The sequence below is a fragment of the Neopelma chrysocephalum genome, unplaced genomic scaffold, assembly GCF_003984885.1.
Source record: "Neopelma chrysocephalum unplaced genomic scaffold, ASM398488v2 Primary Assembly neopelma1_100, whole genome shotgun sequence".
In the NCBI taxonomy this organism is placed as follows: domain Eukaryota; kingdom Metazoa; phylum Chordata; class Aves; order Passeriformes; family Pipridae; genus Neopelma; species Neopelma chrysocephalum.
The window spans coordinates 4,165,641-4,191,344 of NW_020897763.1; the positions used below are offsets into that span (position 1 = coordinate 4,165,641).

A 25,704-nucleotide genomic window follows, 5' to 3' on the forward strand; every position below is an offset into this window, starting at 1 on the left:
TTCAACACGGTGAACAGAAAGGAGGGTTGTTGGGGTTTTGTTTTTTCCATGTTGGAGTATTTATATCTGGCTTTTGCAGCAGGCCAGGACTTGCCATCTCCAGCAAAAATGATTAAAGTGATGAGCAAGATGTAGTTCATGAAGTTATTTGCACTTGATTAAAAGAAAAATGTATTTGAACTTTGTAAAAAGAAATGTTTGCATTTTGTATTGTCTTTTTTTAATTATTAAATGGAATTTCTTGGTGTCATGTTGATCTTTCAAAAAACTGGCTCGGATGCTTATTTGAAAGGTTTCTAACAGCAGGATCCAGAGCTATTTTCATTGTTTGGTTTCCTCAGATGCTGACAAGCTTTTCCAGGGCCCAGGGTATTTTTTTTCCCTGTTCAGACTTCCCTAAGCTCACTAGTCCCAGCACAATGTATTTATTTATGCACACCAATTAGATGCAACAAATCTGATTTTTAGCCCAGAATAAGGAGTTGGACATAGGCTGGCTCAGAGGGGATGGAACACACTCTGTACCCTTGGCCCCAACCCCCTTGCTGGGCTGCAGCTCCATGCCCTGGCATCCCTGGGCAGCTGGATGATGCCCATCAAGTCCTCACACGCTGCACCTTGGGCAGAATCCCCCCGCCCGAGGTTGGAGCACCAAAAGCCTTCAAAAGCTGGTGCCTCCCTCAGATCAAGGCTGGGCTCTGCAGCAGGATGGCCACAGGTGAGCACTGCATGAGGCAAAGGTCTGCTCTGTGGGCACAGGGGGATCTGGGGGCCGTAGGTAAACTGTTGAAACTCCACCTGCCCCTGGGACACCTCTGCTCTCATCAGTCTGGGGCAGGTGAAGCCGTTCCCCCTCCCTGCTCTGAACGCAGAGACATGAGGCCCCTTCCCTCAAAAGCTCCAAATACCACTTGGAATTCACATCCCTATCAACTCAACGCAGCATCTCAGACCTGGCTCACCACAGCTCATTGGCAAACCCACCCCGAGGAGCTCTGGAGTAACAGAACCACACGTGGCCATGGGTGCCCACAGAGTTTATTGCTGCCCCCTCAGTAGAGGCGCTGGGGCTTCCCCATGGTGCTCTTGATGTACAGAGCTCGCACGTTCTGCCAGTTCTTCTTCAGCAGGGACACCAGGAAGTTGATGGCCAGGTGGATGTTGTAGACAAGTTCATCCTCTGTCATCTTCACGTGACCGACAGCCACAGCCAGACAGAGCACCTGGGGACACACACCAGGAACAGGTTTCACGGGCAGAGCAAAGGTGCCAACCTGAACTCATCTATGTGCTGGACTGTCCCATGGACTGTCGGCTGGACACAGCTTCCCCAGCCCACCCATGGGGTTTGCCAGTGCCTGCTGCACCTGGCCTGTGGCTCCCTGTGCCTGCAGCCCCTGGATGCCACCTCTAACACGCACAGAGGTGACTGGGAGAAGGTGGGAACATCATTGCCTCCCAGAGCCAGCACCGGAGCAGACCCCAAGGTTAACCCTGTTCCCACACCCCCTCTGCTGACCTGGGGACCTGCCACTGGCCCCCAACTCCACTGCCAGGCCCTGCATCAGCTTCACTTTCTGTTTTGGGCACCAGCCACCAGCTCTCTCCTTCTGCACTACAGCAGAGGCCGAGCCTCCACCCACCCGCCCAGCCTCCCCGAGCAGCCTGGAACTCAACACTCCCTGCAGGCTGGAGACAGGATTTATGAGTAAGCCATCAGGCCAAGTGTTGGGACATCATTAGCTGAGCTACTTCAAATGCTCGAGCATTTGCAAACCCTCACATCTGCTGTGCCCCCAGGCCCAGATCAGCTGGAGCCCAAGGGTGCACCTCGGCTGGCAGAGCTCTTAATTCTGAGTGACATCCAGGAGCCACACTTGGTCCAGACACAGAATTAAAATGCCTGAACAAGGTTATTTTGGTTTTAGGGAGTCAGCTTGCCTTGACAGCGAGAGCAGATCCCCAGAGAGCTGCTCCCAAGTTCACTTGCAGAGTCAAGTCCCAGACTCGCCCTGGCAAAGCTCTGCTTGTGTTCAGCCCCCAGGGATGTGCCCAGCCAGGGCCAACCCTGTGAGTCACCCATGTGCCAGCAGAAGTGTTAACTGCACTGGATTGTGCTCAGCACTGAAATATCGAATCATCTCATGAGCACTTGCTTCCAGATCTGTCAGTGACAGAAAAATTATTCCTCCTTCCTGACTGGCAGCAGAGGTCTCCCTTCGCTGGAGGAAACACTCGAGGGCCACCTACAGCCCATCCCAGATACAGCAGAGACACAGAACCGCCTCGGAGAGGAAAAGCCCTGCTTTACCTTCTTCATCTGAAATTTAATGGTCGATTTGACCTCATCGACCTTCGCCACCAGGTTCTCGTTGTGGGTGAGCAGAGAAGGGAATTTCCCGGCTTTGTTCAGGCCTGGGCCCAGGATTCGAGGAATCTGCTTGATCAAGGACTCGGAAGCCAGGAAGGCATCGTACTTCTTAGCTGCAAGGACAGAACCGGGGAGGTGAGGACAGACTCTGCTCCCACACTGAGCTCCCAGTGAGCAGCTCAGCCAAGCCTGCACAGCTCCACTCCCCCCAAGAGACACTCCCATGGTCCCACCTGGACAGGGGCTGGTTTTACCAACAATCTATCAGGAATGACTGTCACAGCAGCCAGATCCCAGCCCCACTCCTGACACAGACTCACAGCTCATTCCCTGAAGGAACTGTCCTTTGCTGAGCCCCAGGTGACACAACTCTGAGCTCTGCCAGGAGCCTCCTGCCACAGCCTGTGCACACCAGGATGGGCAACCCATCTACGAGAGGCTTAGCCAACAGCCACAGTATCCCATGTCACTTCCTAACTGCACATGGTTCCATGGCTGATTATGGATTGAGTGTCAAGTTCTTGTCCACCTCAGGAATGTACCAAAGTGATTCTAGAGTTCTCAGGGAAGGATTTTCTCTCAAAGAGAAAAGAGACAAATTTTATTCTGTTCATCTAAGAACTGCAGGACTAAATCACGCTCTTGCCTCCAGCATTTCTCTGCTTTTGCTGCACTCCAGGTCCTTGACCAGGAAATCGAGGAACACAGCAAAGGGTGAAACTCTGTGACAGGCATGCATGTTTTCCTGTGTCCCTTCCTTCCTTCTGCAGGACAACCAGCCCCACTCCTGCAGCACTGACCTGTCAGACTTGTACTGCCAACAGCTTGGGGGCTTTTCTGGGTAGTTTCTGGGCAGATTTTGGTACTCTGCTCAGCTTTCTATCCCTGGAGCTAACCACGACACGGAAATCTGAGATGAGAGAAAACCTCCTGCTTACCCAGACCCCTCCCAAGTTGGCCAACGAACTCAGAGCCTGACCCACACTCACCCAACTTCTTCACCAGCTTCTTGTTCTTGTTGAGTTTCTTCAGAGCTTCTATGTCCATGTGCGGGATGTCAACGGCTTTGGCCTCATCGCAGTGCTGCTGGTCCCCCAACAGACAGACCGAGAACTTGGGCCGTGGCGTCGACTTCAGCCTGGGGACGGAAGGTCCGAGTCAGTGCCTCACCAGCACCACTCCCGTGTCCTCGGAGCCAGCACGGAGACACCTTACCACAGCACGGGGTCCTGCACCGCCGCTCACCTGCCATGCCCGGCAGGCCGGTGGGGACAGCCCGGGGGGCTCCCACACCTCCCCTCATGTTTTAAGACCCAGGGTGAGGGTCCGTCCAGCCGCTCCCGCTGGGCCGGGGCGCTCTGGACTCCCCAAGCGGTTCGGCACCGCGGCGGCCCCGGGCAGAGCCGGGCAGTGCCGAAGGCTGGGTGGGAGCGAGAGGATGGCGAACCTGACGGTGCCGGAGAACCGCTTGTCCTTCTGGGGGTCGTAGTTCTTGAGGCTGATCTGCAGCTCCACGGTCTCCACGAACCTGCGAGAGGCAGCGGGTGAGGCCCGGCCGGGCGGGGGGAGGCCGAGGCCGGGCGCCACACGTCCGGTCCCGCCGCGTCTGGAGCTCTTACTTGCGCTTTTTGGCGCGGCTGCCGTGCAGCACCTCCTTCACCGCTTCGTACAGGGTGTCCCGGGACACTTTGCTGCTGCGGGGGGAAACGGCAGCGCGGGCTCAGGGCAGGCCCCGCCCGGGACGCGGCCCCGAACCCGCCCCGGACCCCGCACACTCTCCCCGCCATCGACCCCACTGCCCGTGCCCCACGGGCCGCCCGGGCAGCCCCGCGGACGGGGCGGATGGGGCGGACCGGGGCGGATGGCGGCGGATGCGGAGCCAGGACTGGCGGATGCGGGACCAGGACTGACCCACCTCATGGCGGCGGCTGCTCGGACCGAAAGGGCGGAAGAGCCCCTGGAGCGGTATAAATACGGGCGAGATCTCGCGAGACTTGGCCACGCGGCGCCATGGGGGGAGCGGCGGCAGCGCGGGGCCGCCATGTTGGGAGCGGCGGAGAGCAGCGCTCCACCCTGCCCGCATCTCCTTCCCTGTTAAACGAACAACCGAGGTCTCTTTGCCTCGCGGACCCCCAGGACAGGAGCTCGTCCATCGCTTCACAGCGCACCCTAGGAGCCCCTGGCTCCCCTGAGCAGCTGCCGGGAAGAAGACGGGGCGCGCCCGCTGAGCGAGGAGCGAGCTGGACAGGCTCCCCGCGGGCGGCAGTGCTGTAGAACACTGACATTAGGCAGGTCCCGCTGGCGCAGCCCCCGGCCGGGCAGGGCAAGGGAAAGCGGTGCCTCGCTTCAGCGTTGGCACCGCGCATGCGCGCATTGGCCGCCCCACGGCGCGCGCTTCCCGGCCCGGCCCGCCCCGGAACCTGTCGCTGTGCGGGTTGCGGGGCGGGCGGGCCCGGCCGCGGTGCATGTCGGTCCGGCGGCGGACCCGGGCCCGGCCGCGGTGCATGTCGGTCCGGCGGCGGACCCGGGGCCGGCCGCGGTGCATGTCGGTCCGGCGGCGGACCCGGGCCCGGCGGGTCGTTCAGGTCGGTGCGGGGGGGCGATGGCGGCCGGGCCTCGGGGCTGCCCCAGCCCCCGGCACCTCGCGGGGAGAGCCCCTCCTGTCCCCCGCCACCCCCGGGCCCGCCGGCCGCTCCCCTCGGGCCCTGCCCTCCCCGGTGCCGTGGCACCGCAGCCCGTACCGGGGGCTCAGCAGTGCGGGGCCGCCGCAGCCCAGGGGGAACGAACCCCGGCAGGACCCGCTGCAGCCGCAGAGGAGCCTCAGCCGGGTGCGGGGTGAGGCGGTACTGAGGGGGCTCAAAGCCGGGCTCACCCCGGGCTGCGGTGGGGACGGACAGGGCGGTCCGACTTGTTCCTGCAAATCAGACAATAAAATATTTGGCTATCTCAGAGATGGCTCAGGAAGAACCCACCGTAGCTGCTTTGAAAGATAATCTGTCAGCAGGGAACCTCTTTAGCAAAATGTTCTTGTGGGGGCGTGATGGTTTTAACATAATGTGCTTAGAGCCTGAAATTCTGTTTCTTAGAAGGCTGGGAATTAGTCAGGAAAGAGAAGAGAGGAGGATGCTTCCAGGGATAAAGCTCATCATGCTGCCCCTTTCTCTTGCAGTGCAGGACATGCTCAGCCTGTAGGTTCAGGCCTTATAGTACTTGGAAACCCTCCCTGCAGATCATTTGGAAGACGAGAAGGGCTTGAATGTGGCATTTGCACTGTCTCGAAGGAGAGTCTGTCAGTTCACTGGTGTGATTTTATATTTGTCTATGGAACAGATTGTTAGCCCTGTCTGCCATTGGTGGGGGAAGGATGCAGCATTGTCCATCTTAATCCTTTATAACCTCAAAAGTAGTTTGAGGCCATTCAAGCCTTTCCTGCTGTGCAAAAGTAAGTACGCATCCGAGGAGAGAAAATAAAATGGAATTGTTCTTTTTACTTAAGGCTTGCAGCAAAAAGGACGGCTCAGTGTCCCCCAGGCCTCTGGGCCCGGTGCTCCCGGCGGGATGGAGAGCCTGGGGCTGCCAGCAGTGACCCTCCTGCAGCAGGCCAGAGGTAACGGAGCCTCGGGCTGCCAGGGCTCAAAGGCTTTTTCTGGGGCTGAAATTAAAGACTTGCCAAAAGTGCCCTCGCAGCGCATGAGCTGCCACACGTGTGTGGCCGCTTCACACGAGCAGCGCAGGTGATTCTCTGTTGGATTTGAACAGAAGTCTGATATAAAATAAAACAGAAGTCAAATGTGCCTCTGGTGTGGGAATGAAGCTGTGGAGATGAGGGAGCTGTTGCTGTAGGCAATAAAGGTGCTGTTCAGACCAGATGAGCCTTGTTCTCTCTGGGTCACTGGGGAAGCAGAGCTGACGCTGTGGCTTGGAGGACTCTGCTCCACCAAAACTTGCCTTGGGCTGAGCAGGAGGTTTTCCTTCACTGGTGTGCACAGGGATTGGTTCACAACAGTGCTTTTCTCACTCAGAGAGGTGCCAATTTCAACACTTTTCCTTGCTTTGATGCATGTGAGGTGCCCCTTCCTCCACCCCCCACTGCTCCCAGAACAGGAGCACGCTGTTTCCCAGCCTGCAGAACAGGATGGATGAGCTGTGCAGCTCCATGTCCTGGGGGTTGCTCTCTTGCTTTCTCTTCTGTGAAAACTCACTGGAAGTTCATTTATATTCCACATGTGTAGAGTTGGACTGTCTTGGAACCACTAGGTTGTGTGACCCCCCCCAAACTTTGTGCTCCAGGTGAAACCAACCTGGATTTTACCTGTTCAAGTGGGATGGAGCAATGTCCTCTCTGCATCAAATCTTTGGGTAACTAAGTCATTATTACAGGATTGCACAGAGTCAGGCTTTGTAAGATTTCAGTCTTCAGAACCCAACCCTGGCAGCATGTTAGGCCCCTTTAGGTACTGTAATTTTTTTCCAAGAGTTGATCCTCTAAAAAGTAGAAAAAAAGAAATCTCCAGGCACTTGCTGATGCCACTCAGAGCTCCCAGTTGATTTTTTCTCCAGCACAAGTGTAATTGCTTTCTACTAGACTCCAAATGCTCAGCACACAATGTTCTTTCTGCTCCTTGGCACAAACTGCTGGGAGGGGCAGCTTGTCACCAGTGATGCCTAAGGGTCTTTGCTGTGTGTCCTCCTCTCTAGGAAAGGGCAGCTCTGGCATTTCTGGGGAGTGAAGTGCCAGCAATCCGAGGGAAAGCTGGTCCCTAACGGCCTAGAAGTGACAGTTTCTCCCTTCTGTGGGACTGGTTTCCTTGGGAAGCACGTGGGGCAGAGGGACTGGGCTCGGCAGTGCTGATGGGATGTTGTAACTGTTTCAGGTGAAAAGCTGATTGAAGGGCAAGTCATTGAACTTGAAGATGGGACCACGGCTTATATCCATCAGGTGACAGTTCAGAAAGGTGAGAACAATACATTCCACTCTTTCTCTTTGGAAGGACACTGTAGATGTGGCTGCAGCTGTCAGTGCTCCAGCACTTGGGCTCCTGTCAGCTCCAGCTCTCACAAGTCCATGCGAGCACAGGGTTTGTGTAGGGCTTTTTTTGCTCATGGTTTTGAGGCTGAATAAACAAGGTTGCTTGAAACCCACTTTTTATGCCTTTCCCCCCTTCATCCTCTTCACTGCCTCCACATGCAAAGTGAGAAGGGTTTTCCTTCTCATCCCTCCTTCCTCTGCCATGGGATGTTTGTGGTGTCTTTCACACACCCCTGTGCCAGAACCATCCTTCTTGTCTGGGATATAATCTGGCATTTTGAAACTGGGAAGGCACTGCACTAATGCTTTGAGCTAAGAAAGTGGCGAATCTGTGCACGAAGCCTTGAAAAATCTCATAATTCACATCAGAAGGGTTCAAATGGTGTCTTAAAACCTACAGTTGTGGTTGCCTTCCAGGGCAAGCAGGAGCCCTGTGTCCTCTCCTGGGAGCCATAATGCTGTAGGGTTCAGGAACTGCCACAGTATTCCTTCCATCCTGAGTCTTCCAGGAAAGTGTGTGGATATTTCACTTCTCTTTTAGAGCCTGTTGCTTTGGAGGACGGTCAGGCAGTGGTGCTGGAAGATGGCAGCATGGCCTACATCCACAGCACAGCTAAAGGTAAAGTGCTCCCTGCTCTTCACTTGGCAGCTGGAGCAGAAGCTGCTATAGTGTTCCAGATTTCCAAGGCTGTGGGTGGCTGGGGAGGTGGAGCACTCTTCTGCCTGGCACTCAGCAGCTCTTTACACTTGATGTAATTGGTTTCCTCTTCCAGAGGGTTACGATCCTGGCACCTTCCAGGCCATCCAGGTGGAGGGAGGCTCCACTGCCTACATCCACCGTCCTGTCATCGTGGCACCTGGCAGCACCATCCTGGAAGTGCAGACAGAAACTGGGCTCGAGGAGTTAGCTGGGGAGGAGGAAGATGATGCCTGTGGTGTAGAGACCATGGATGCATTACAGCAGCACAGCAGTAAGGTGAGGGCACGGCGCTGGTCCCGTGGTCTGCCAGCAGCACTGTGGGTTGGGGGCCAGGCTTGGCCCTCCCTTCAGCAGTACTTGTGTACATCTGTCTTTCAGCAGTGCCAGCTTTGAGAGAAGCAGCTGGACAGGGCTGCAGGGCAAGTGCCACCACTGATGGGTGGCGGGCAGTTAGGGACCCAGAATGGGGCCATTTGGTCCCATGGAGTGCTGGGCCTGCCACCCTTAGTGTGCTACAGGCTTGGATTTGGGAAGAGAGGAGAGCTGCTGTGATACAGCCTTTGACATGTCAGCAGTGGCTAAACTATGGCCACTGTCCCCATGGTGACAAAGACCTCAAAAAAACAAACCAGCTTTCAATCCTAACACGTTGTCACTGCAGTGTCCCACCTGAATATCCTGGGTGCTGCCATTTTCTCCCATCTGCACAGCGTTGTGGGGACGGGGCTGCCAGCAGAGTGCTGGCAATGCTCAGCTGGGCACAGACCTTCCTGCCATGGCAGGCCCAGTCCCAGCTCTCTGCAGGAGGGTGGGGTGGCACTGCCTGTCATTGCCTTCCTGCTTGGGTTGCTCTCGTGCTCCGCACTGTACAGGGAGGCACAAAGAGTGCCTGTGCTTCTTCACCCCCAGGGGCCTGACAAGGAAGAGGAGGGAGTGACAGAAACCTGCCATGTGAAGCATATGGACTCCAGCAACGTCCCTTCTCAGGTCTGAATTTTTCAGTGACTGGGACTAGGCCGAGCTCCTCTTTGCCAGCGAATAATTAAAAAAGCGTTGGTGGCTTCTCTGCCGAGTTAGCAAATAGTAAGTGCACACTTCACAAATGAGCTGAGCAAAGCCCAGAGAGGGAGTTAGGTGTCTGAGAACCCCAGTGGGGTTGGGAGGTGGGAATGGGAGATGCAGGTTTGTGGAGCTCTGTCACCTGGGCTGCACCGTGCGGGTACAAGCTTGTTTGTAGGAACATGTTTTTGGAGGATAACTGCAGGAGTGCATATGTATGGCAAGGAGGGAAATATTTGTATGGGCTTGGTGAAGCCTGCTGTGGTGGCTTGCTGGATTAGTTCCTGTACTTGTCTTGGCAGGATTTGCAGGAGGAGGAGGTGCACAGCCGTGGGAAGGGGCAGCAGGTCAGCAGCAAAGCTTTCCCCTGTGGGTACAAAGGCTGTGGCCGCCTCTACACCACTGCCCACCACCGCAAGGTAAAGCAGGTGACATGGCAGCGTGAAGGCCAGACCCATCCCAGGTTACAGTGCCAGGGTTCTGCATTCTGTGCAGCTGTTTTCCTTCCTCCTTGCCTTGGTCCTCATTTTAATGACCCATTCTTCCTTTTCCAGGTACATGAACGTGCTCACACAGGTGACCGGCCATATACATGTGACTTCCCAAGTTGTGGGAAAGCATTTGCTACAGGTAACAGCTTCTTTTTTGAGAAGATTTTGCTTTCTGTCCAACCCAAAATGCTGTTGAGCCTCAGCCCTGGCTCTGTTCCAGCAGAGCACAATGTCCAGAGCATCTAAAGCCTTCTGCAAGGGAACTACAGCATGGGAGCCTGCAGGACTTGATTGATTGTAGTCAGATAATGGTGGAAGTAGGGTTGAAAGTAGTGTTGGGGGCTGTTTGGATATTTTTTCCCCCTTAGCTTTGCAGACACAGGACAGACACTCAAGTACCTGAACTGGGGGGTGGTACACAGCTTATCATGGTGTCTCCTTTTTGTTACAAAAGTAATTGTGGTTTCTGTCCTGAACAGGGTATGGGCTGAAGAGCCACATGAGAACACACACTGGTGAGAAACCATACAAGTGTCCAGAAGATATGTGTAGCAAAGCCTTCAAAACCTCTGGGGATCTACAGAAACACATCCGCACACACACGGGTGAGCAGCACAGGGGGAGAACTGCACTGCCAATGAAAGGGTCTCCAGGGCATTCCAGGCAGCTGCATGGCAGCAGGGCTCATCCACGTCACTCTGTCAATGCAGGTGAGCGTCCCTTCCAGTGCCCCTTCGTGGGCTGTGGCCGCTCCTTCACCACCTCCAACATCCGCAAGGTTCACATCCGGACGCACACGGGCGAGCGACCCTACACGTGTGCAGAGCCCGGCTGCGGGAGGGGCTTCACCAGCGCCACCAACTACAAGAACCACAGGAGAATCCACACAGGTAGGAGGCGGCCAGCTCCTCCCAGCCAGCAGCAGGGAGCTCTGTGGGGCTGAGATGGGCATTTCCAGGCCCGGCATTGCAGGAGTAGGTCTGGGGGTGGCCTGGGAGTTAAAGCAAATAGTGGGAATTGCTTTACTGGGTTGATTATTGTTCCACTGGTCCCCCTCCAGCTATTTGCTCTGGTGGGGAATCCCTCCCTGCAGCACGAGGAGAGCGAGTGGGTGAAGCTGTGCTCTGTGGCCTCTGCCCTAGGAGAGAAGCCATACCTGTGCACTGTGCCAGGCTGTGGGAAGCGCTTCACGGAGTACTCCAGCCTCTACAAGCACCACGTGGTGCACACGCACTGCAAGCCCTACACGTGCAGCAGCTGTGGGAAGACGTACCGCCAGACCTCCACGCTGGCCATGCACAGGCGCAGCAGCCACGGCGAGCTGGAGACCCCGGAGGAGAGCGAGCGGGCCCTGTTTGAGCGGCTGCAGCTGGAGGGTGAGCCCCCACTGCCCATCACCCACAGCAGGCTCAGGTCAGGTACAGCACAGGGGGGAGAAGTGACAGCAAGAACCTGCAGCCGCTCCCCTCTCAGCCCCAGGTCTGTGCCATGGCCTCCTGCCTCCCTGTCAAATCCAGATCTATGTGTGATGGTCCTTGCTGTCAGTCACAGGTTGGGAGCAGACCCCTGCCCATTCTATGGTACAGGGAGAGGTAAAGGCCCTTCTTAGCAGGCCATCACTGGGCTGGTGTCATCGTGATCTTGTGCTCTTCTGTGCTGGCCCTTGAGGCCTTAGGCAGGTCCTGGGGCCCAGCATGTGCTTTCATGTTCTGATAATGCTGCTCTTCCCCTTCCCTGACCCAGTTGCTGCTGCTGACAGAGGCTGCCTGCTGAAGAGCCAGCGTATTGCTTTCCTGTCGGAGATGGAGGAAGATGAAGAAGATGATGTTGTGCCTAGACAGGTCTCACTTATCTCTCAGGATGGGACAGAGCAGGTACAGACACTGACAGCCTCCAGCACATCAGGGACAGGAGTTATTATGTGAAGTGAGATTCTGCCTCTACCCAGCTGCAGTGTTCTCTTCAGGGCCTTTTTTCAGCATAAAACAGACCCTGGGGCTCCATGGGCTCTGCCTGCTCTGAGGGCTCCCTCCTACAGCCTCACCCACTGCTGCAGTCTTGGTTTGAGGGTGTCTCTGATCCAGCAGGGAGGGTGCCCAGGCTTGTGTGCAGTGCCTGTCAGTCCTCAGCTCCCAGCAGCTCCCAAGATCTGCTGACATAGGCTGGATTTGGAGATGTTTTGTCATCATTTGTATACAGCAGTGCTTTTCTTGTACTTCCCTCCACCAGCTGCCCATGTGCTGAGTGGAAAAAACTCCCTTTTGTGGTACAGGGCAAAGGAAGCAGCTGCCAAAAGTGACTTGTTTCCTCTTAGCCTGAGATGCTTCTGCTGCCACAATGCACAAGCTGTCCTGTGCAGTCTGGAAAGAAGAGGCTGAGTGGGGAGGGGAGCTGTGGTACAAGCAGGGAGGGCTGGAGACCCAAGCTCTGAGTTGTCTGTCACCAATTCTGTCCACGACCCTGGACAAAGTCCTTGGAGTTCTCTGTGCCCTGGGTCTTGCAGGGAAACTGTTTCATCCTTGCCCAGACCTTTGCATTGCTAAACTAGGGAGTTGCCCAAGACTCCCTGAGTATCTGCTGTCGTCCCCCAGGTCAGTCTGTCGCAGGAAGAGCTGCGTGCCCTGGGCAGTGCCATCAGTGTGGTGACACAGAGTGGGGCCCTCTCTGTGCCCAAGGGAGAGCTGGCGGGTGACGACACTCGCACCATGACCGTGGCCAGCACCGATGGCACCGAGACACAGGGGGTACAGACAAAACTGGGGCCTTTCCTGTTCTCTGCTAGAAAGGAGCTGCGTTTTCTTTTAAAACATGATTGTTTTTTATCTGATTTTCCTAGATGACCATAGTCACTTCTGGGGCAGTCGTGTCAGAGGAATCCACCATTGCCCCTCTCCACCATCAGCAGGTGGCATTGCTGGCCACTGCCCACGGCACCCACATCACTGTGCAGGTACCACAGGGCTCCTGCCATGCACCCCTCTGCTCCCCAGCCCCTACTGCCCACAGCACTTGCCCTCTTGCCCTGCTGCATTGCTGCTTGCCCAGAGGGCTTGCTTCTTAATTCCCAGATGCCCTGCATACAGAGGACAGCCCAGGGACGTGTTGCTGGGATTGCAGAATGCTCCTGTGTAAACAGCCTTTCTGCATCACAGCCACGTCTGCCCCTCTGCTTCACACCTCTGTCACCCACCCCCCTGCCCCTCTGTCCTGCTGGGGGCTGCCCTGAGATGCCTTTCAGGGGTTCAGCACTCACTGTCTCTCTCCCTTGCCTCCCCCAGCTGGAAGAGCAGCAGAGCCTGGAGGAAGGCATCAGCGTGGCTGCAGCAGTAATCCACTGTGGATCGGTGATGTCTGACACAGCCGTGGCTGAGAAAGGGAGCTGAGGTCGGCAGAGCTGCTGGGGCAGGGGGAGAGGAGCCCTGGCCTGTCATGGGCAGGGGCAGTGGGTGCTGCAGGGGGACACGGGGCAGGGACATGTCTGAGCCAGCACCTGCCCCGTGTGGGCCGGGAGGGCTGACACGGCAGCGTGAGGCTGCTGAAGTGACCCTGTGCAAAGGGCTCTTCTCTCCAAGGAGGGAGGGCAAAGAGACTGGACTGCTGCCTTCTGGAGGCTCTGCTGGAGCCTCTCCTGAGCAGCAGCCCTGTTTTCAGAGAGGCACTTCCTGCCCTCTACCTCTAGGAATAGTCCAACAGCTCCCCTTTCCTGTCCACCCCTCCAGCTCAGGGACAAGTGGGCAGCATGTGTATGGAAGCAACAAAGGCCCATCAAAGCAAGCCCAGGCTGTCCTGGGCTCGGTGTCAAGGGTGACCAGTTCCTGCCATTGGAGCCAACGCTCTGACAGCAGTTCTCCCATCTCTTTGTCACACTCCACTCTCAAGCAAGCTTCCTGACTCCTTGGCTGCAGAGCAGAGCAGCCTGCACTTCTAGACCTGAATGTAAATGTTGAGTTGAAATAAAAACAAATTAACAATGTTGTTTTTAAAAGCAGCCCCCTTCTCTCTGGTGGAGGCTGGGAGGAGGTGATCCATGTTACTGTTTTGCAGCTGTAGGGATTAAAGAAATTGAGATTTGTGGAATTGACCGAATGTGTCCTGCCAAAGCAGCGACTGTCCCAGAGGAGGGCAGGGAGCAGGGTGAGCTGTACCCTCTGAGCCCCCACCGTGTGGCTTGGGGAGGCTAAGAGGTGTCTCTAAAATCTCAGATCAGGTTTTGGCTCTTCCAGGGACCCCTGCAAGCCCAGATTTACGGAACTGTGTCAGTGAACACATCTTACAGGCCCCTGAGCTGGGGAGAGAGACTTGGGCAGGTGCCCTCAGCCCTTCCGCTGCCCCAGGCACTGGGCAGACAGAGCCAGCACGGGAAGCACCACAGAACCATTTTGGCTGGAAAAGACCTTTGAGATCGTTGAGTCCAGCTGTAAACCTGAGCCCAGTGCAGGCTCCCAGCAGTCAGGTGGATCATTTTCTGGACGTCCCCGAGGAGTTTGCAGAGGAAGAGGCTTCTGCGGGCACAGAACGGGCACAACCCGGGAGGGTGCAGCATGCTGGGTCTCCCCACACCTGCCCTGATGCGACCGATGGCAAAAGAAGGAGAGCTGGAGCCGTTCCAAAGCGCAGCCCGTGCTCCCGCTGCGAGGGGAAGCTCTGCACCTCGGTCCCGCGAGGGGAAGCTGCTGCTTGAGCCAGGGAGGAGATTTCTCTCCCCGGAGCGCAAATGCCGAGGAATCGTTTGATGTCCGGGCCGAGCCGAGCGGAGGGTCCGTGAGCCCCGGCGGAGCGGGGAGCGGAGCGGCGGCGATGGGGCGCGGGGGGTTCCCCGGGCGGGCGATGCTCCCGCCCCGCGTCCCGCCCGCCCGGGCGGCTCCAGGAACCGGATCCGCGGGCTCGGCAGAGCCGGCAGCCATGGACCTGCGAGCGGAGCTGCTCAAGTCCATCTGGTACGCCTTCACCGCCCTGGACGTGGAGAAGAGCGGCAAGGTCTCCAAATCCCAGCTCAAGGTGAGTTCCCGGGGGGCTCGGGCGGCCCCGAGCGCGGCTGGAGGGGGGGCGGCGAGGGGCAGAGCGGGTCCGGGGCTGCTTTGCATCCCCCCGCCTTTCCACGGAGGAATTGTTAAATATCGAGGTTAGTGAGACCTTGCTGTTGCCTCCGTACTGATTCTGGTGAAGTTCTCAAGCTCTGCATCATCTCCCTTTAAAGAAAAAAAAAAAGAGGGAGAGGTGGGAGTTCATGCTCAAGTATGTTTTCTAGCTGAAAATGAGAAATCTAGTTTTTAGTTCTTTACAGTTTCTTATGTTTTTTATGGCCAACTAACAGCCCAAACTCAGTTTATATTTTCTTGCTTGCCAGAGCACCTGCATTTCTGCTTCCTGCTGAGCCAGTGGGTCGGGAGGTAGGGGCAGCTTGTTTTTAAACTAAAACTCTACAGTGGTGTGGCCAGAAATAACAAGGCGTTTTTAAAAACTGTCTGCTTTCTCCTCTCCCCCTGCTTAGCAGCTTTCAGAGGGCTCCTGCCCTTAGCCCTTCATCAAACCCATCAGGGCTTTAAAAATCTTTTTGCCTGCCCCCAGGCCGTGGTTGGTCGAACCTGCCAGGGAGCCCTTGGCTTCGACAGTAATTATTGATTTCTTTTCCTTTGAACATGATGGGCCTCATTTTTGTTGCCATGTGAACGTTCTCTTGGTTCTTAGGCTGGCACCAGGGTTGGAAATGCTGGTCAGCATCGGGGGCTGAGATGAGAGGAGAGACCTGAGCAGAAAAATGCTGGGCACAGGGAGGTGTTGCGTCAGGACTTGGCAGCTGCTGCCAGTTTGCAAGACCAGTTGTGAAGTGCTGCAAAGAAAGCTCTTTTCCACTATTTCCTCTATTTTATAGGGTTTCCCTGGGACAGACTGCAGGGAAGGTGCTGTGCTTGGTGGGGAGGCGTGTTTTGCCCCAAAATTAAGAGTTTGTTTGCAGGAATCTGGAGGAAAAGTAGCAGGAGTCAGATGACTCCTGCTCAGCCATTGCCTTTGCAGCAAAGAGCCTTCTGCTGCTCCCCAGAACTCGTAGCATGTGTCCTGCGAGCCACACTCACCTGCTAAAGCTGTAGAAATAGCTGAAGGAATTAAGGAAAATCCCAATGTAGGCCAGAGCTTAATTCCCTCTGCTAATCCCTGAGAGGGGCTGCTGTGCCCCCCTCACAGCATCCCCTGCACCCCTGCTCGGGGTCCGGAGCCCAGCCCACGTGTGTGATGGACCCAAAAGCGCCAGTGTGAACACGTGCAGTGCTTGTCTTGAGAGATCTTTATCACCAGATATGATGCTGAGGCCACAGAGACCATCAGTTTATGGCAATTTCCTAGACAGTTTGTGCAAGGGGGGACAGGGGCTGCAAACCCTCGTGTAGGGGCTGCGGGGATGCTGGGGATGGTGTGTCCATGGCAGCTTTACCCAGAGGGGAAGGGAACTTCCCTCCTTGCTGTTCTCCCCCAGCCTTCAGTGACGGGACAGGTTGGTGGTGGGTTGAGCTGCACCGTTGAATGATGAAGCTCAATTCTGGATAACTTTCCACCTGCCTCAAGGCCTGGGAGAGCTCGTTTCCATCCCCAGATTTGCTCAGGTTTGCCCCAGCCTACCCAGGCCAGCAGCGGCGTTTTTGTCCGTTCAGTGCAGAAGGAATCCGAGGTCCTGCAGGTCTGATCAATAACGTGTTGGAGCCACAGTGGCTGAGCACTCTCCAAACCCCTCCTGAGCTGGGCTCTGCTCCCTCACCCGGGTGTGTTGCTGCATGAAGGGTCTTGAACAAGGGTGGGAGAAGCAGCAGAGTTCCCAGGGTTTGCCCCTGCAGAAAGGAAGCAGCCCCAGCACTGGGTGGGTTGTGCTGGCAGATGGGCAGTGTCCAGTGGGAGCTGGGGCCGAACTCCAGCCTCGCTCCAGCCAGTTGCTGTGAACATATTGGGGTTTCCAGTGTGATGGTGCAGCTGTGGGAGCCGTTGGGCTCCTGGCAGGGGCACTCTCTGCAGGCACTGTGAGTGTAGGTTTGTGTGTGTGCACAGGAAGGAAGGGCAGCTTGCGGTGCGGTGCTACGCGCCGAGCCACGTCGGGTGGTTTTGTTCCCAGCGCAGGCACACACCAGCCCTGCTCTTGGAAAAGGATTTATCCTCTCGGTGCCATTGCATCCTCCCTGGCTGAGCAGAGGGAGCTGCTCCCTGTCTCTGTGGATGCAGGCTGGGATGTGGGATGTGTGGCTGTGCGTGGCTGGAGCAGGAGGTGGGAGCCACCGAGCACTGTCCTGGTGCTTTTCAGCACCTCTGTTCACAGGTGATGGGGATCATGACAGTGGCTCCCCACTGTAATTTTTTCCCCCTCCAGTCTCTGTTTCAGAGCCCAGGAGTGTTTCCCACCTCTCCTGTGTCCAGTCACCCCACCATTGCCCAGGCTGGGGCTTTCCTCCCAGTTTGTCCAGTGATGGCTCTGCGAGTGGAGGAGCTGTGGGTCACGGTGTGCCAGGGTGGACAGAGGGGCTTGGGGTGCCCATCATGGATGGGGGCACGTGTGAAACCTCCCAGGGCTTTTTAGGGATGCTGTAAGAGGTGTGAGGGATGGGGACGAGGGCCCACGTTGGAAACAGGGAACAGGATGCGATTCTTGAGGTTTCAGTCCATCCTGATGGATTTGTTAGCCATCCCAGAGGATGTCCAGGGTGTTCCCAACCCTTTCCAGTCCTGTGCAGACCCCAGGGCTGCACCAACTCCAAAAGGTGCAGCTGTAGCAACAGTGCTCAGGGCTGCAGCCCTGGTGTGTGAGCACAGGGCGGAGTCCTGCTGATCCCATCAGTCTGGAGGGTGGAAAAGAGAAAGAAAATCTGGTTGAGCAAGAACCATCTCCAGCCCAGTGTGGCCTCGGGCTCCTCTCCTGCTGGGAGGAAATTTCCAGCCCTGCACAGAGGAGTAGGGATGCTGGACCCTCTCCTCCAGGCCCTCTCTTGAACTCTTGGCCAGCTGCATCTGCAGATCCTGGTGCAATGGGGCAGCGTCAGTCTGGGATGCTCATTTAGTCATCTCCTGCTTCTGGGAGGTAAAGGCAAGGAGAGCACTGCCTGTCTGGCATCACAAGCTGGAGATGCTGGTGATGCTTGTGGACAGCCTTGCTCTGAGCTTTCCAGCATGAGAGAAATTTGGAAGCTTCCAAACACCCTTTGTTTTGTGGAATTTGAACAAAAACAGGCTGTTGGTGAGACTCGTGGAGTGTTTCTGCAGATGGTGCATCTCCAGATCTCCATTGTCTGCTCCCATTCCAGACAAAACTTTTTCTTAGTTTCTTATAAATCTTTTCTATTTTCATGTTTCCATCTTTCTGTGCCCCCTGGCAGACAGCTGCTGCTGCCAGGCTGGGCCATGGTTGTACCAAACACGTGGCTCGGGGTGGCTTATCAGCTTTTCTAGATCAGAGCAAGTCCTGTTTTCTCTGAGAGGTTTGAAACAGCTCTTTTAAAAAAAAAGTTCCTGATGTGCGAAGAAAAGTAACTAACGTGAAAAAATCCTTAATTTTTGCCTGTTTCTAAATGATTCTGTAAGGTTTTCATTTGGGAATGATGCCCCATCCTCTGCGAAACCCAAACTCTGCCTCAATGCTGTGGCTGCAGGGAGGTCACAGGACATAGTGGGTCTGGGGGTGGCACCACAGAGGTGTGCTGGGGCAGGGCTGGAGGTTGTTCACCTTCTCACCATCCCTCGTGCTTGGCCAGGTGCTGTCTCACAACCTGTACACGGTGCTGTGCATCCCCCACGATCCTGTGGCACTGGAGGAGCATTTCCGTGATGATGATGATGGGCCGGTGTCCAGCCAGGGCTACATGCCATACCTGAACAAGTACATCCTGGATAAGGTGAGCCCTTGGCCTGGGAAGGGGGGACACAGGGGTGCCTGGGCTGCTCCTGCATCACACGGGAGCCCAATGGCTCCACTCCCCACAGCCCGCAGGAGGTCACAGGCCTTGATGGGTGGAAAAAGGGTGCAGAGAGATGGGGAGCACTCAGGTGAATACCAAAACAAGTGAGAAACGTTTAATTCTCAATGTCTCCTTGGCAAGGATGGGGCACCCAGGGACAGCCAAGGCTCCTCACACATCACAGTTCACCCATCTTCACCAAACCTGCTGTGTGAGGCTGCTTGCAGTGCCAGGACATGGTTACAGAAGCTCACAGACAGCAGTGGGGCCGAGGCTGGTGGAGGCATCGTTCCTGCCTCCACTGCTGCCTGCCCTCAGGCCAGCACTTCCCTTCGCTCTCCAGTTCCTCTTTAGGGTGGGATAAAAAGAGACCCAAAGCTGTGGAGGCACTGGGGAGGTTGAAGAGCACCACACTGCTGCCTGTGCTGCACCACAGGGTTTCTGCTGGTGCTCCAAATCACCCTGTGCTTCTCACTGGCAGGGACAAGAGATTTTAGGAGTGAGGGTTTCTTCCCCCTAGCACTTCCCCCTCAGAACCCCTCTCCATAGCCCTGCAGCTCCCTGCTCACCCCCAACGCCTGCCCACAGGTGGAGGAAGGTGCTTTTGTCAAAGAAAACTTCGATGAGCTCTGCTGGACCCTCACAGCGAAGAAGAACTACAAACCTGACCGGAACGGGAATAGCGTCGTATCCCACCAAGATGCTTTCAAGCTCTGGTGCCTCTTCAACTTTCTGTCTGAAGACAAATACCCTCTTGTCATGGTGCCAGATGAGGTAGGACTGCCTCTCCCCCCATCCCCATCCTCCCAGGGCTCTGTGCTCTGGCAGAGCCCTCTTTGGGGGTAACACATCCTGCTATCGCTTCCTGGCACGTCCCACCACATCCTGCACCACGTGGTGCTCCAGGGGGTGAGAGAGAGCAGGGAAGGTGGGAGGAGGGGGGCCTGCAATGCCCACAGCCACCCCCCCTGCCCACGGAGAAGGGAGTGACTTGGGAGCATTTGGAGGACCCCTCCAAAGTGCTGGAGCCTCTCTCACCCAGAGGGCAGCGGCAGAGCAGAGCTGTCTGTCCCTCTCTGTGGCCGCTGCCACCAGGCACTGAGCCCTGCCCAGCATCCACTGAGCCCCTGCCCAGCATCCGGAGCATTAGGGGCGAGGTACCAGCCAAAGCAAAGCCTCTGGCAGTAATCTCCAAATCTCCAAATTCCACAGAATTTAGCGGGGCAGGTTCTCCCTTCTCCAGGGTCAGATGAAAGCCCCATGAGAAGGGGGGCAGATCTAGGGAGGAGGCACAAGTGTAGAAGCCAAGAACAGGCATCAGCAGAAGGAACTTAGCTGGGCAAGCAACTGCTGTTGGCTTCCACCCCATCAACCTCCTGAGATCAGCAGAAAAGTAAAAAAAAACCTCCAAAACACAAGAGGCCAAAAAAAAAGGCAAGAAGGGCCGTGCTGCGCAGACGTAGGAGGGCAACCACACTTCCTGCACCCTGCAAGAGGTGTTTCCTGTTCCCCAGACCATGACAAACTGAATCATCCTTCTGCTTACGGGGCTGAGCAAGCGCAGTCATTGCTTGCCCTTCTCCTAGTCAAATGACATTGAAAATCCAGCTGGGTGGGGGGGACCCTGCTGTGTGTCACCTTCCCGTGTGGCTCCCTGCAGTCACCCACCTGCCTCAATCCCCAGATCGTGGGCAGAGGAGAGCTGGCAGCAAAACTTAAGTCTTCCCCACATCATGTCAACCATCTTGGCTCTTTTTAAAAACACTTTACTTGCAGTTTCAAAACGATGCTCATCTCCTTTGGGACCTGTCCCCTTGCTCCTCCCAGTGGTTTTAGAAATCAAAGTGGTGCTGAGCTCAGGGCTGTGCTCTGAGACACTGACCTTGCAGGCTGTGTGTGGGGTCCAGCAGTGCTGGCCTGTTCTCCCTCAGGCTCTTGACCACTGCAGAGTTTTCTTACTCTGCAGACAAACCAGCCAAAACATCTCAGCCTTGGGGTTAAAAGGAAAAACCTCCCAATAGTGGTCAAGCTCTAACCCAGTGCCAACCTCCTGAGCCAGCCTGCTGCCTGGAATGCCTTGGCCATGACCTCAGCCATTGCAACCTCTGGGATCAGGGTCCTGCATCTCCAGGCTGGGAAGGGAGGCAGTTTTGGGCTCTCCAGAAGGGGTCGGTGGGGTGGGAACAGCTCTCACTTCCCCACATCGCTGAGTTTCCCCATCCCCACAGGTGGAGTACCTGCTGAAGAAGATCTGTACAGCCATGAACGTGGAGCTGAACTCCTGTGAGCTGGATGAGTACCTGTCCCAGGAGCCGCAGGGGCAGGAGGGGCTGACGGTCTGGCAGTTCCTGGACATGGTGAACTCGGGGCGGTTCCTGCGGGGCATCGAGCAGGAGGCCATCAGCATGGCCGTGGAGGAGGTGTACCAGGAGGTCATCGAGGATGTGCTCAAACAGGCAAGGAGCCCACATGTCCCGGGGCACGAGCCCTGTCCTGCTCCCACCCCGGTTTTGATCTCTGTCTCTCGTGTACAGGGATACCTCTGGAAGAGGGGCCAGCTGAGGAGGAACTGGTCAGAGCGGTGGTTCATGCTGAAGCCCAGTGTCCTGTCGTACTACATGAGCGAGGAACGGAAGGAGAAAAAGGGGAGCATTGCGTTGGACAAGCACTGCTGCGTGGAGGTACAGCCAGGGCCACTCATCAGCTTGGGGACAGGAGACCCGGGAGATCCCCTTCAGACCCCAGGAAGGCAGACCCAGGAACACTCAATTTCACATCCAGGAGCACTGGAGCCAGGGGGATGAGGTGGGGTGCGAGGGTGACGCCGTCCTGTGTCCTCACCCTGCAGGTGCTGCCTGACCGGGACGGGAAGAGGTGCATGTTCTGCGTGAAAACCTCCTCCCGCACCTACGAGATGAGCGCCTCCGACACCCGGCAGCGCCAGGAGTGGACGCTCGGTCTGTGCCCACCCCACGCCCCCTCCCCAGCTTCCCCGTGCCCCCCTCCATGTCCCACTGACTGTGGCCTCCCTCTCCAGCCATCCAGACGGCCATCCGGCTGCAGGCTGAGGGAAAGAAATCCCTGCACAAGGACCTGAAGCAGAAGCGACGGGAGCAGCGGGAGCAGCGGGACCAGCGCAAGGCGGCCAAGGAGGAGGAGACGCAGCGGCTCAAGCAGCTGCAGGAGGAGAAGGAGAGGAAGCTGCAGGAGCTGGAACTGCTCAAGGAGGCCCAGCGGCAGGCGGAGATCCTGCTGCAGGAGGAGGAGCAGCGGCGGAGGCAGCAGCACGAGGAGATGCAGAGGACCCTGGAGATCCAGCTGCGGGAAGCTGAGCAGGTGGGTGCACCCTGTGGAGAGTCCTGCCAGGGCTTCGTTGCTCATGGGGTGGGTGCTTCCTTCCCCTTCCCTTGCCTGGGGCAGCCTTTGGACAGGCCTGAGATTCCTGTGGAGCAGGAGATGAGGACAACCTGCCCCAAGGGTATATAGGGGGGCAGAGAGAGACAAGTGCTGGTGCCAGGCTGGCCAGGGAGCCCATTTCTGACCTCACAGCCAGCACTGGCTCCAAAGGATGCAGCCTGTGTCCTGAGCAGGGAAACAGCTTTGCTTTGGACCACTTGCCATGGGCTCTCCCTGTTTTGGGAGATGTCTGGCATCCACTCTGGGATGCAGGACTAAGGGGGTTCTGGGGACAGTGGTGGTGCCCAGCCAGCTGCCCACGCCGATGGCTCCTGTCCCCTGCAGGCTCGTGCCTCCATGCAGGCAGAGATGGTCCTGAAGGAGGCAGAGGCAGAGCGTCAGCGCAAGCGCATCCTGGAGCTGGAGGCCATGCAGGAGCGGCTCCAGGAGGCCCTGCAGCAGGAGGTGAAAGCACGGCAGGATGAGGAAGCCGTGAGATATGCGCAGGCCAGGTAGGACCAGGGCATCCCTCCCCCTCCTCAACCAGCCCCACTCCCAGGGCAGCAGCTGTGCATGGGAATGTGCTCCCTAGGGCAGCTCAATTCTCCTGGGTACCAGGGTGTGCTGGTGACTTCCCAGTATGCTGGCAGGGACGGGGGAAGCTGGTGGATGAAGTGGCAGAGGGACATTCTCACCTCTTGCTCTTCATTGTCAGGCTACTGGCTGAGGAAGAGGAGAAACTGAAGCAGCTGATGAAGCTGAAGGAGGAGCAAGAGGAATATATCATCAAAACTCAGCGGGAGAAGCAAGTCCTCAAGCAGGAGATGGAGAACAAGAACAAATGTCTGGAAGAGGCACAGAAGCAGCTGGAAGAAGTGAGAGTGAACAGGCAGCGGGTGGACCAAGACGTCATGGTGAGCATCACATCAGTGCCACATCCCTTCATGTGGTGAGCCCCAGGGGACTTCCCAGCTCTCCTGGAGCCACCTCTGTACTGGGGAGGACGCAGCAGCTTTGGGAACCAAGGTGGCATTGCCTCGGGGGTTTCCGAGCTGTGCCATGTGCAGGCACAGGGTGCTGCAGTGGCTGAGACAGGACAAGCATGTCCTGCCCCGTGGAGACAGCCCTGGTGTCCAAAGCAATGTCAACAGTGGGAGTGTGTGGAGGGGTAAGAATTGAAGGAGGAGCAGGCGACCTAGAGGAGGGTGAGCTGGGTCTCCATCCCAGAGGGAACCTCCAATCCAGGCTTACTCAGGAAAGGGAAATCCATGCCCACAGTCCCAAGTCGGGGGCAGTGGGGTGACCAGCTCACCCCTCTCCTCCATCCCCTGGCAGGCAGCCCAGCGGAAGCTGCGTCAGGCCAGCACCAACGTCAAGCACTGGAACGTCCAGATGAACCGACTGATGCACCCCATCGGGCCAGGAGGTAGGAGACAGCCAGCCTCCCCTGAGCACGGCCATGCTGGGCCATGAGCCCAGTCCCCCACCCATCACCCCCTCTTTGGGAGCATCTGGGGGCCAGAAGGATCCTCATCTTTCAGAGAAGGAATGCCTCTTGCAAGGAGAGAATCCACAACCCTTTTTTTCAGCTGAATGGTCAGTTTGGACCCCAGGTAAACAACTCTCTTTTTCTGTCCACCCGCAGACAAGCGTACAAACGTGAGCGGAGGAGTCTTCACTGGCTACCAGCCCCTCCTGTCCCGGAGAGATTCTTCCCTCAAACTCAAGCAGAAAGTGGAGGATAAAAGCAGTGACCCCATGACAGACAACAGCGAGGGAAACGTGAGCAATGGTGGGAACAGTGGTGTTCTGCCGTCTCCAGATGCGGACACCATGGCCACAGAGCCCACCAAGTAGCCCAACAGGATGGCAGAGCCCAGCTGGGAATGGCAGGGCCCAGCTTGTCCCTCTGAGCAGACGGTTGGTGCGGCTGTCTCTGGGTGAAGCCAAGTGCAGACCAGCACAGAGCCTACGGGGGACTGCATGAGGCAGAGATGCTCCCATTTCCATCAGTAAAGGGCTGCAGCCAGGAGGCTCAGGCAGCCCAGCTCTGGGGAGAGGGCGGCAGGACCATCTCCTCTGGGCTGCTGGACTCAACTTCCTGCACTCTGGTTTCTGCCCTGCCCTAAAAAAGAGGCACTGGTGGGTCAGGACTGCGTGGCTCAGGGCTGCAGTTTCCCCTTGGTTTCTACCACAACCCTTCTGCATCGCCCGCTGAACCCCGGGCTGTGGGGCCCTGCCACAGTTGCTGCTGGGGACGCTTGGGCCAACGGAGCGTGACCTTCTCATCGCCCCCCCAGCATGGCCAGGGTGTCCTTAACCACCACTGTGTTCCCTGATGGTGGTTGTTAGTCCTAGAGTCACTTAGAATTAGCAGAAACCAACAAGCAATAAAGCTTTTGGAGCCGGTGGCCACAGACCTCCTGCCCTGCACACTGGTGGCTCTGCAGGCACCAGCCCTTTCTCCTCAGCATTGTGGGGTTTTGGGTTCCCCCTGTAGGAACGAGCCCTTTGAAAGGAATCAGTCACAACCTGTGGAAAGTGGCTCCACCAGTAGATTTTGGGTTGGTCTGGAGGGCCAAGAGGGATGTAAAATAAAACAAAAAAAACCCCAATAACATACACAATCACCAGGGTTAGTTTTCCCAAGCACCTCTGTTTAAATAGTCCCATCACCTGTCCCTTTGGGGTCTTTATTGTCCAGGGCACAGAGCCTCCGAGGGTCCCCCAGGAACGGGTCCTTGGAGCGAGCTCTGCACCGACCCCGCTGTTCGCGGTGCGGATGAGCCGCAGTTCGTTGGGGAGATTACGATCTGTTTCCTCCCGGGCGGCTCTGGGCGTTCTCTCGCACGGCGCTGCCCCCGCTCCCACGCTGCTTCACGGTTCTTTTCCATCGTGGCAGGCGGGGACAAAGCGCTCTGTGTGCCCGGGGTGTGGGTGGCCCCGTGCCCGGTCCCACACAGCCGCGCTGACGCACAGCAAGGGCAGGGGTGGTTCGGGGGCTGCAGGTCAAATTCAACACCTCTCTCCCCTTCCCAGTGCGCTGGGTTGCAGCAGGGTGGTCCTGAGCCCTGTGCATCGGAGGTCCCTGCCTGTCCTGTGCCATCACGGCTGGAGCACTCGGACACAGGATCCCTCCACTCTGCACACGTTTGCTGGCAGAGTGGGCCCTTCCCAGCTCGGCCCCGAGGCTGGGCTCTGTCTTCCACCGGGGCACATGGGAACCGTGGATTGCTGTGGCAGCTCGGCGTGACCCTGGCAAAGCTGCTACATGTGATCCACGGGCAGAGCAGCGGCTGAGGGTGCCAAAGGCATGTCTGTGCTGGGCAGGAAATGGGCTGGATGGAAATGGCATCCTCCTTCTCTCGTCAGCTTCCTCAGTCTCATCTCTGGTCAGGCTTCAGGTGCACGCCCGCACCACACCTGGGCAGGGAGGCAAAGGGCCACCGCCACCCATCCTTGTGGGCCCATCGCCCGAGCTCTGCACTGTTCCGTGATCGACTGCAGAGGGAATGGGCTGTGCTTTACACCACATCACTCGATGGGTGTAGGAATGATTTCTGTATGTTTACAGTCCCCGCGGCCCCGCTCCCGCCGGCGCCGCCCCCTCCCTCCGCGCTCGCTCTGAGCACGCGCCGCTCTGTGGCGAAGCAGCGGGACCGGAGGTCGCAGAGGACCGCGGGGAAGCGACCCGCCGCTCGAAGCGACCCGCGGGGACACAGCCACGG

The 25,704-nt window shown here is 57.1% G+C and overlaps 3 protein-coding genes across 3 annotated transcripts; 2 read left to right on the plus strand and 1 right to left on the minus strand.

Moving 5' to 3' along the window:
* Positions 1-1,022: 1,022 nt before the first annotated feature.
* Positions 1,023-4,429, minus strand: RPL10A (ribosomal protein L10a). Its single transcript, XM_027695095.1, has 6 exons — positions 4,287-4,429; positions 3,991-4,065; positions 3,819-3,899; positions 3,361-3,509; positions 2,312-2,484; positions 1,023-1,223 (listed from the first exon to the last, which is right to left on the minus strand). The coding sequence occupies exons 1-6, from the start codon at positions 4,412-4,414 to the stop codon at positions 1,053-1,055; spliced, it is 777 nt and encodes a 258-aa protein (XP_027550896.1). The 5' UTR covers positions 4,415-4,429; the 3' UTR covers positions 1,023-1,052.
* Positions 4,300-13,686, plus strand: ZNF76 (zinc finger protein 76). Its single transcript, XM_027695096.1, is given in 17 exon segments — positions 4,300-4,491; positions 4,493-4,535; positions 4,538-4,586; positions 5,868-5,978; positions 7,246-7,326; positions 7,942-8,019; positions 8,174-8,376; positions 9,010-9,087; positions 9,462-9,578; positions 9,714-9,789; positions 10,130-10,255; positions 10,361-10,540; positions 10,793-11,026; positions 11,394-11,524; positions 12,242-12,394; positions 12,487-12,600; positions 12,929-13,686. Coding segments are annotated over 17 exon segments (1,989 nt in total). The 5' UTR covers positions 4,300-4,381; the 3' UTR covers positions 13,034-13,686.
* Positions 13,687-14,518: 832 nt separating this feature from the next.
* Positions 14,519-24,584, plus strand: DEF6 (DEF6, guanine nucleotide exchange factor). Its single transcript, XM_027695085.1, has 11 exons — positions 14,519-14,648; positions 18,377-18,517; positions 19,169-19,354; positions 20,809-21,036; positions 21,115-21,261; positions 21,429-21,537; positions 21,618-21,916; positions 22,322-22,488; positions 22,692-22,890; positions 23,312-23,402; positions 23,622-24,584. The coding sequence occupies exons 1-11, from the start codon at positions 14,553-14,555 to the stop codon at positions 23,831-23,833; spliced, it is 1,875 nt and encodes a 624-aa protein (XP_027550886.1). The 5' UTR covers positions 14,519-14,552; the 3' UTR covers positions 23,834-24,584.
* The last annotated feature ends 1,120 nt before the right edge of the window (positions 24,585-25,704 follow it).

Coding starts and splice junctions, on each gene's coding strand:
- DEF6 (XM_027695085.1), top strand. CDS start 14,553: ATGGACCTGCGAGCGGAGCTGCTCAAGTCCATCTGGTACGCCTTCACC. Junction 18,518..19,168: donor ACAAGTACATCCTGGATAAG/GTGAGCCCTTGG, acceptor GCCTGCCCACAG/GTGGAGGAAGGTGCTTTTGT. Junction 21,917..22,321: donor AGCTGCGGGAAGCTGAGCAG/GTGGGTGCACCC, acceptor TGTCCCCTGCAG/GCTCGTGCCTCCATGCAGGC.
- RPL10A (XM_027695095.1), bottom strand. CDS start 4,414: ATGGCGGCCCCGCGCTGCCGCCGCTCCCCCCATGGCGCCGCGTGGCCA. Junction 3,900..3,990: donor AGCCGCGCCAAAAAGCGCAA/GTAAGAGCTCCA, acceptor TGCCTCTCGCAG/GTTCGTGGAGACCGTGGAGC. Junction 1,224..2,311: donor TTAAATTTCAGATGAAGAAG/GTAAAGCAGGGC, acceptor GTGTGTCCCCAG/GTGCTCTGTCTGGCTGTGGC.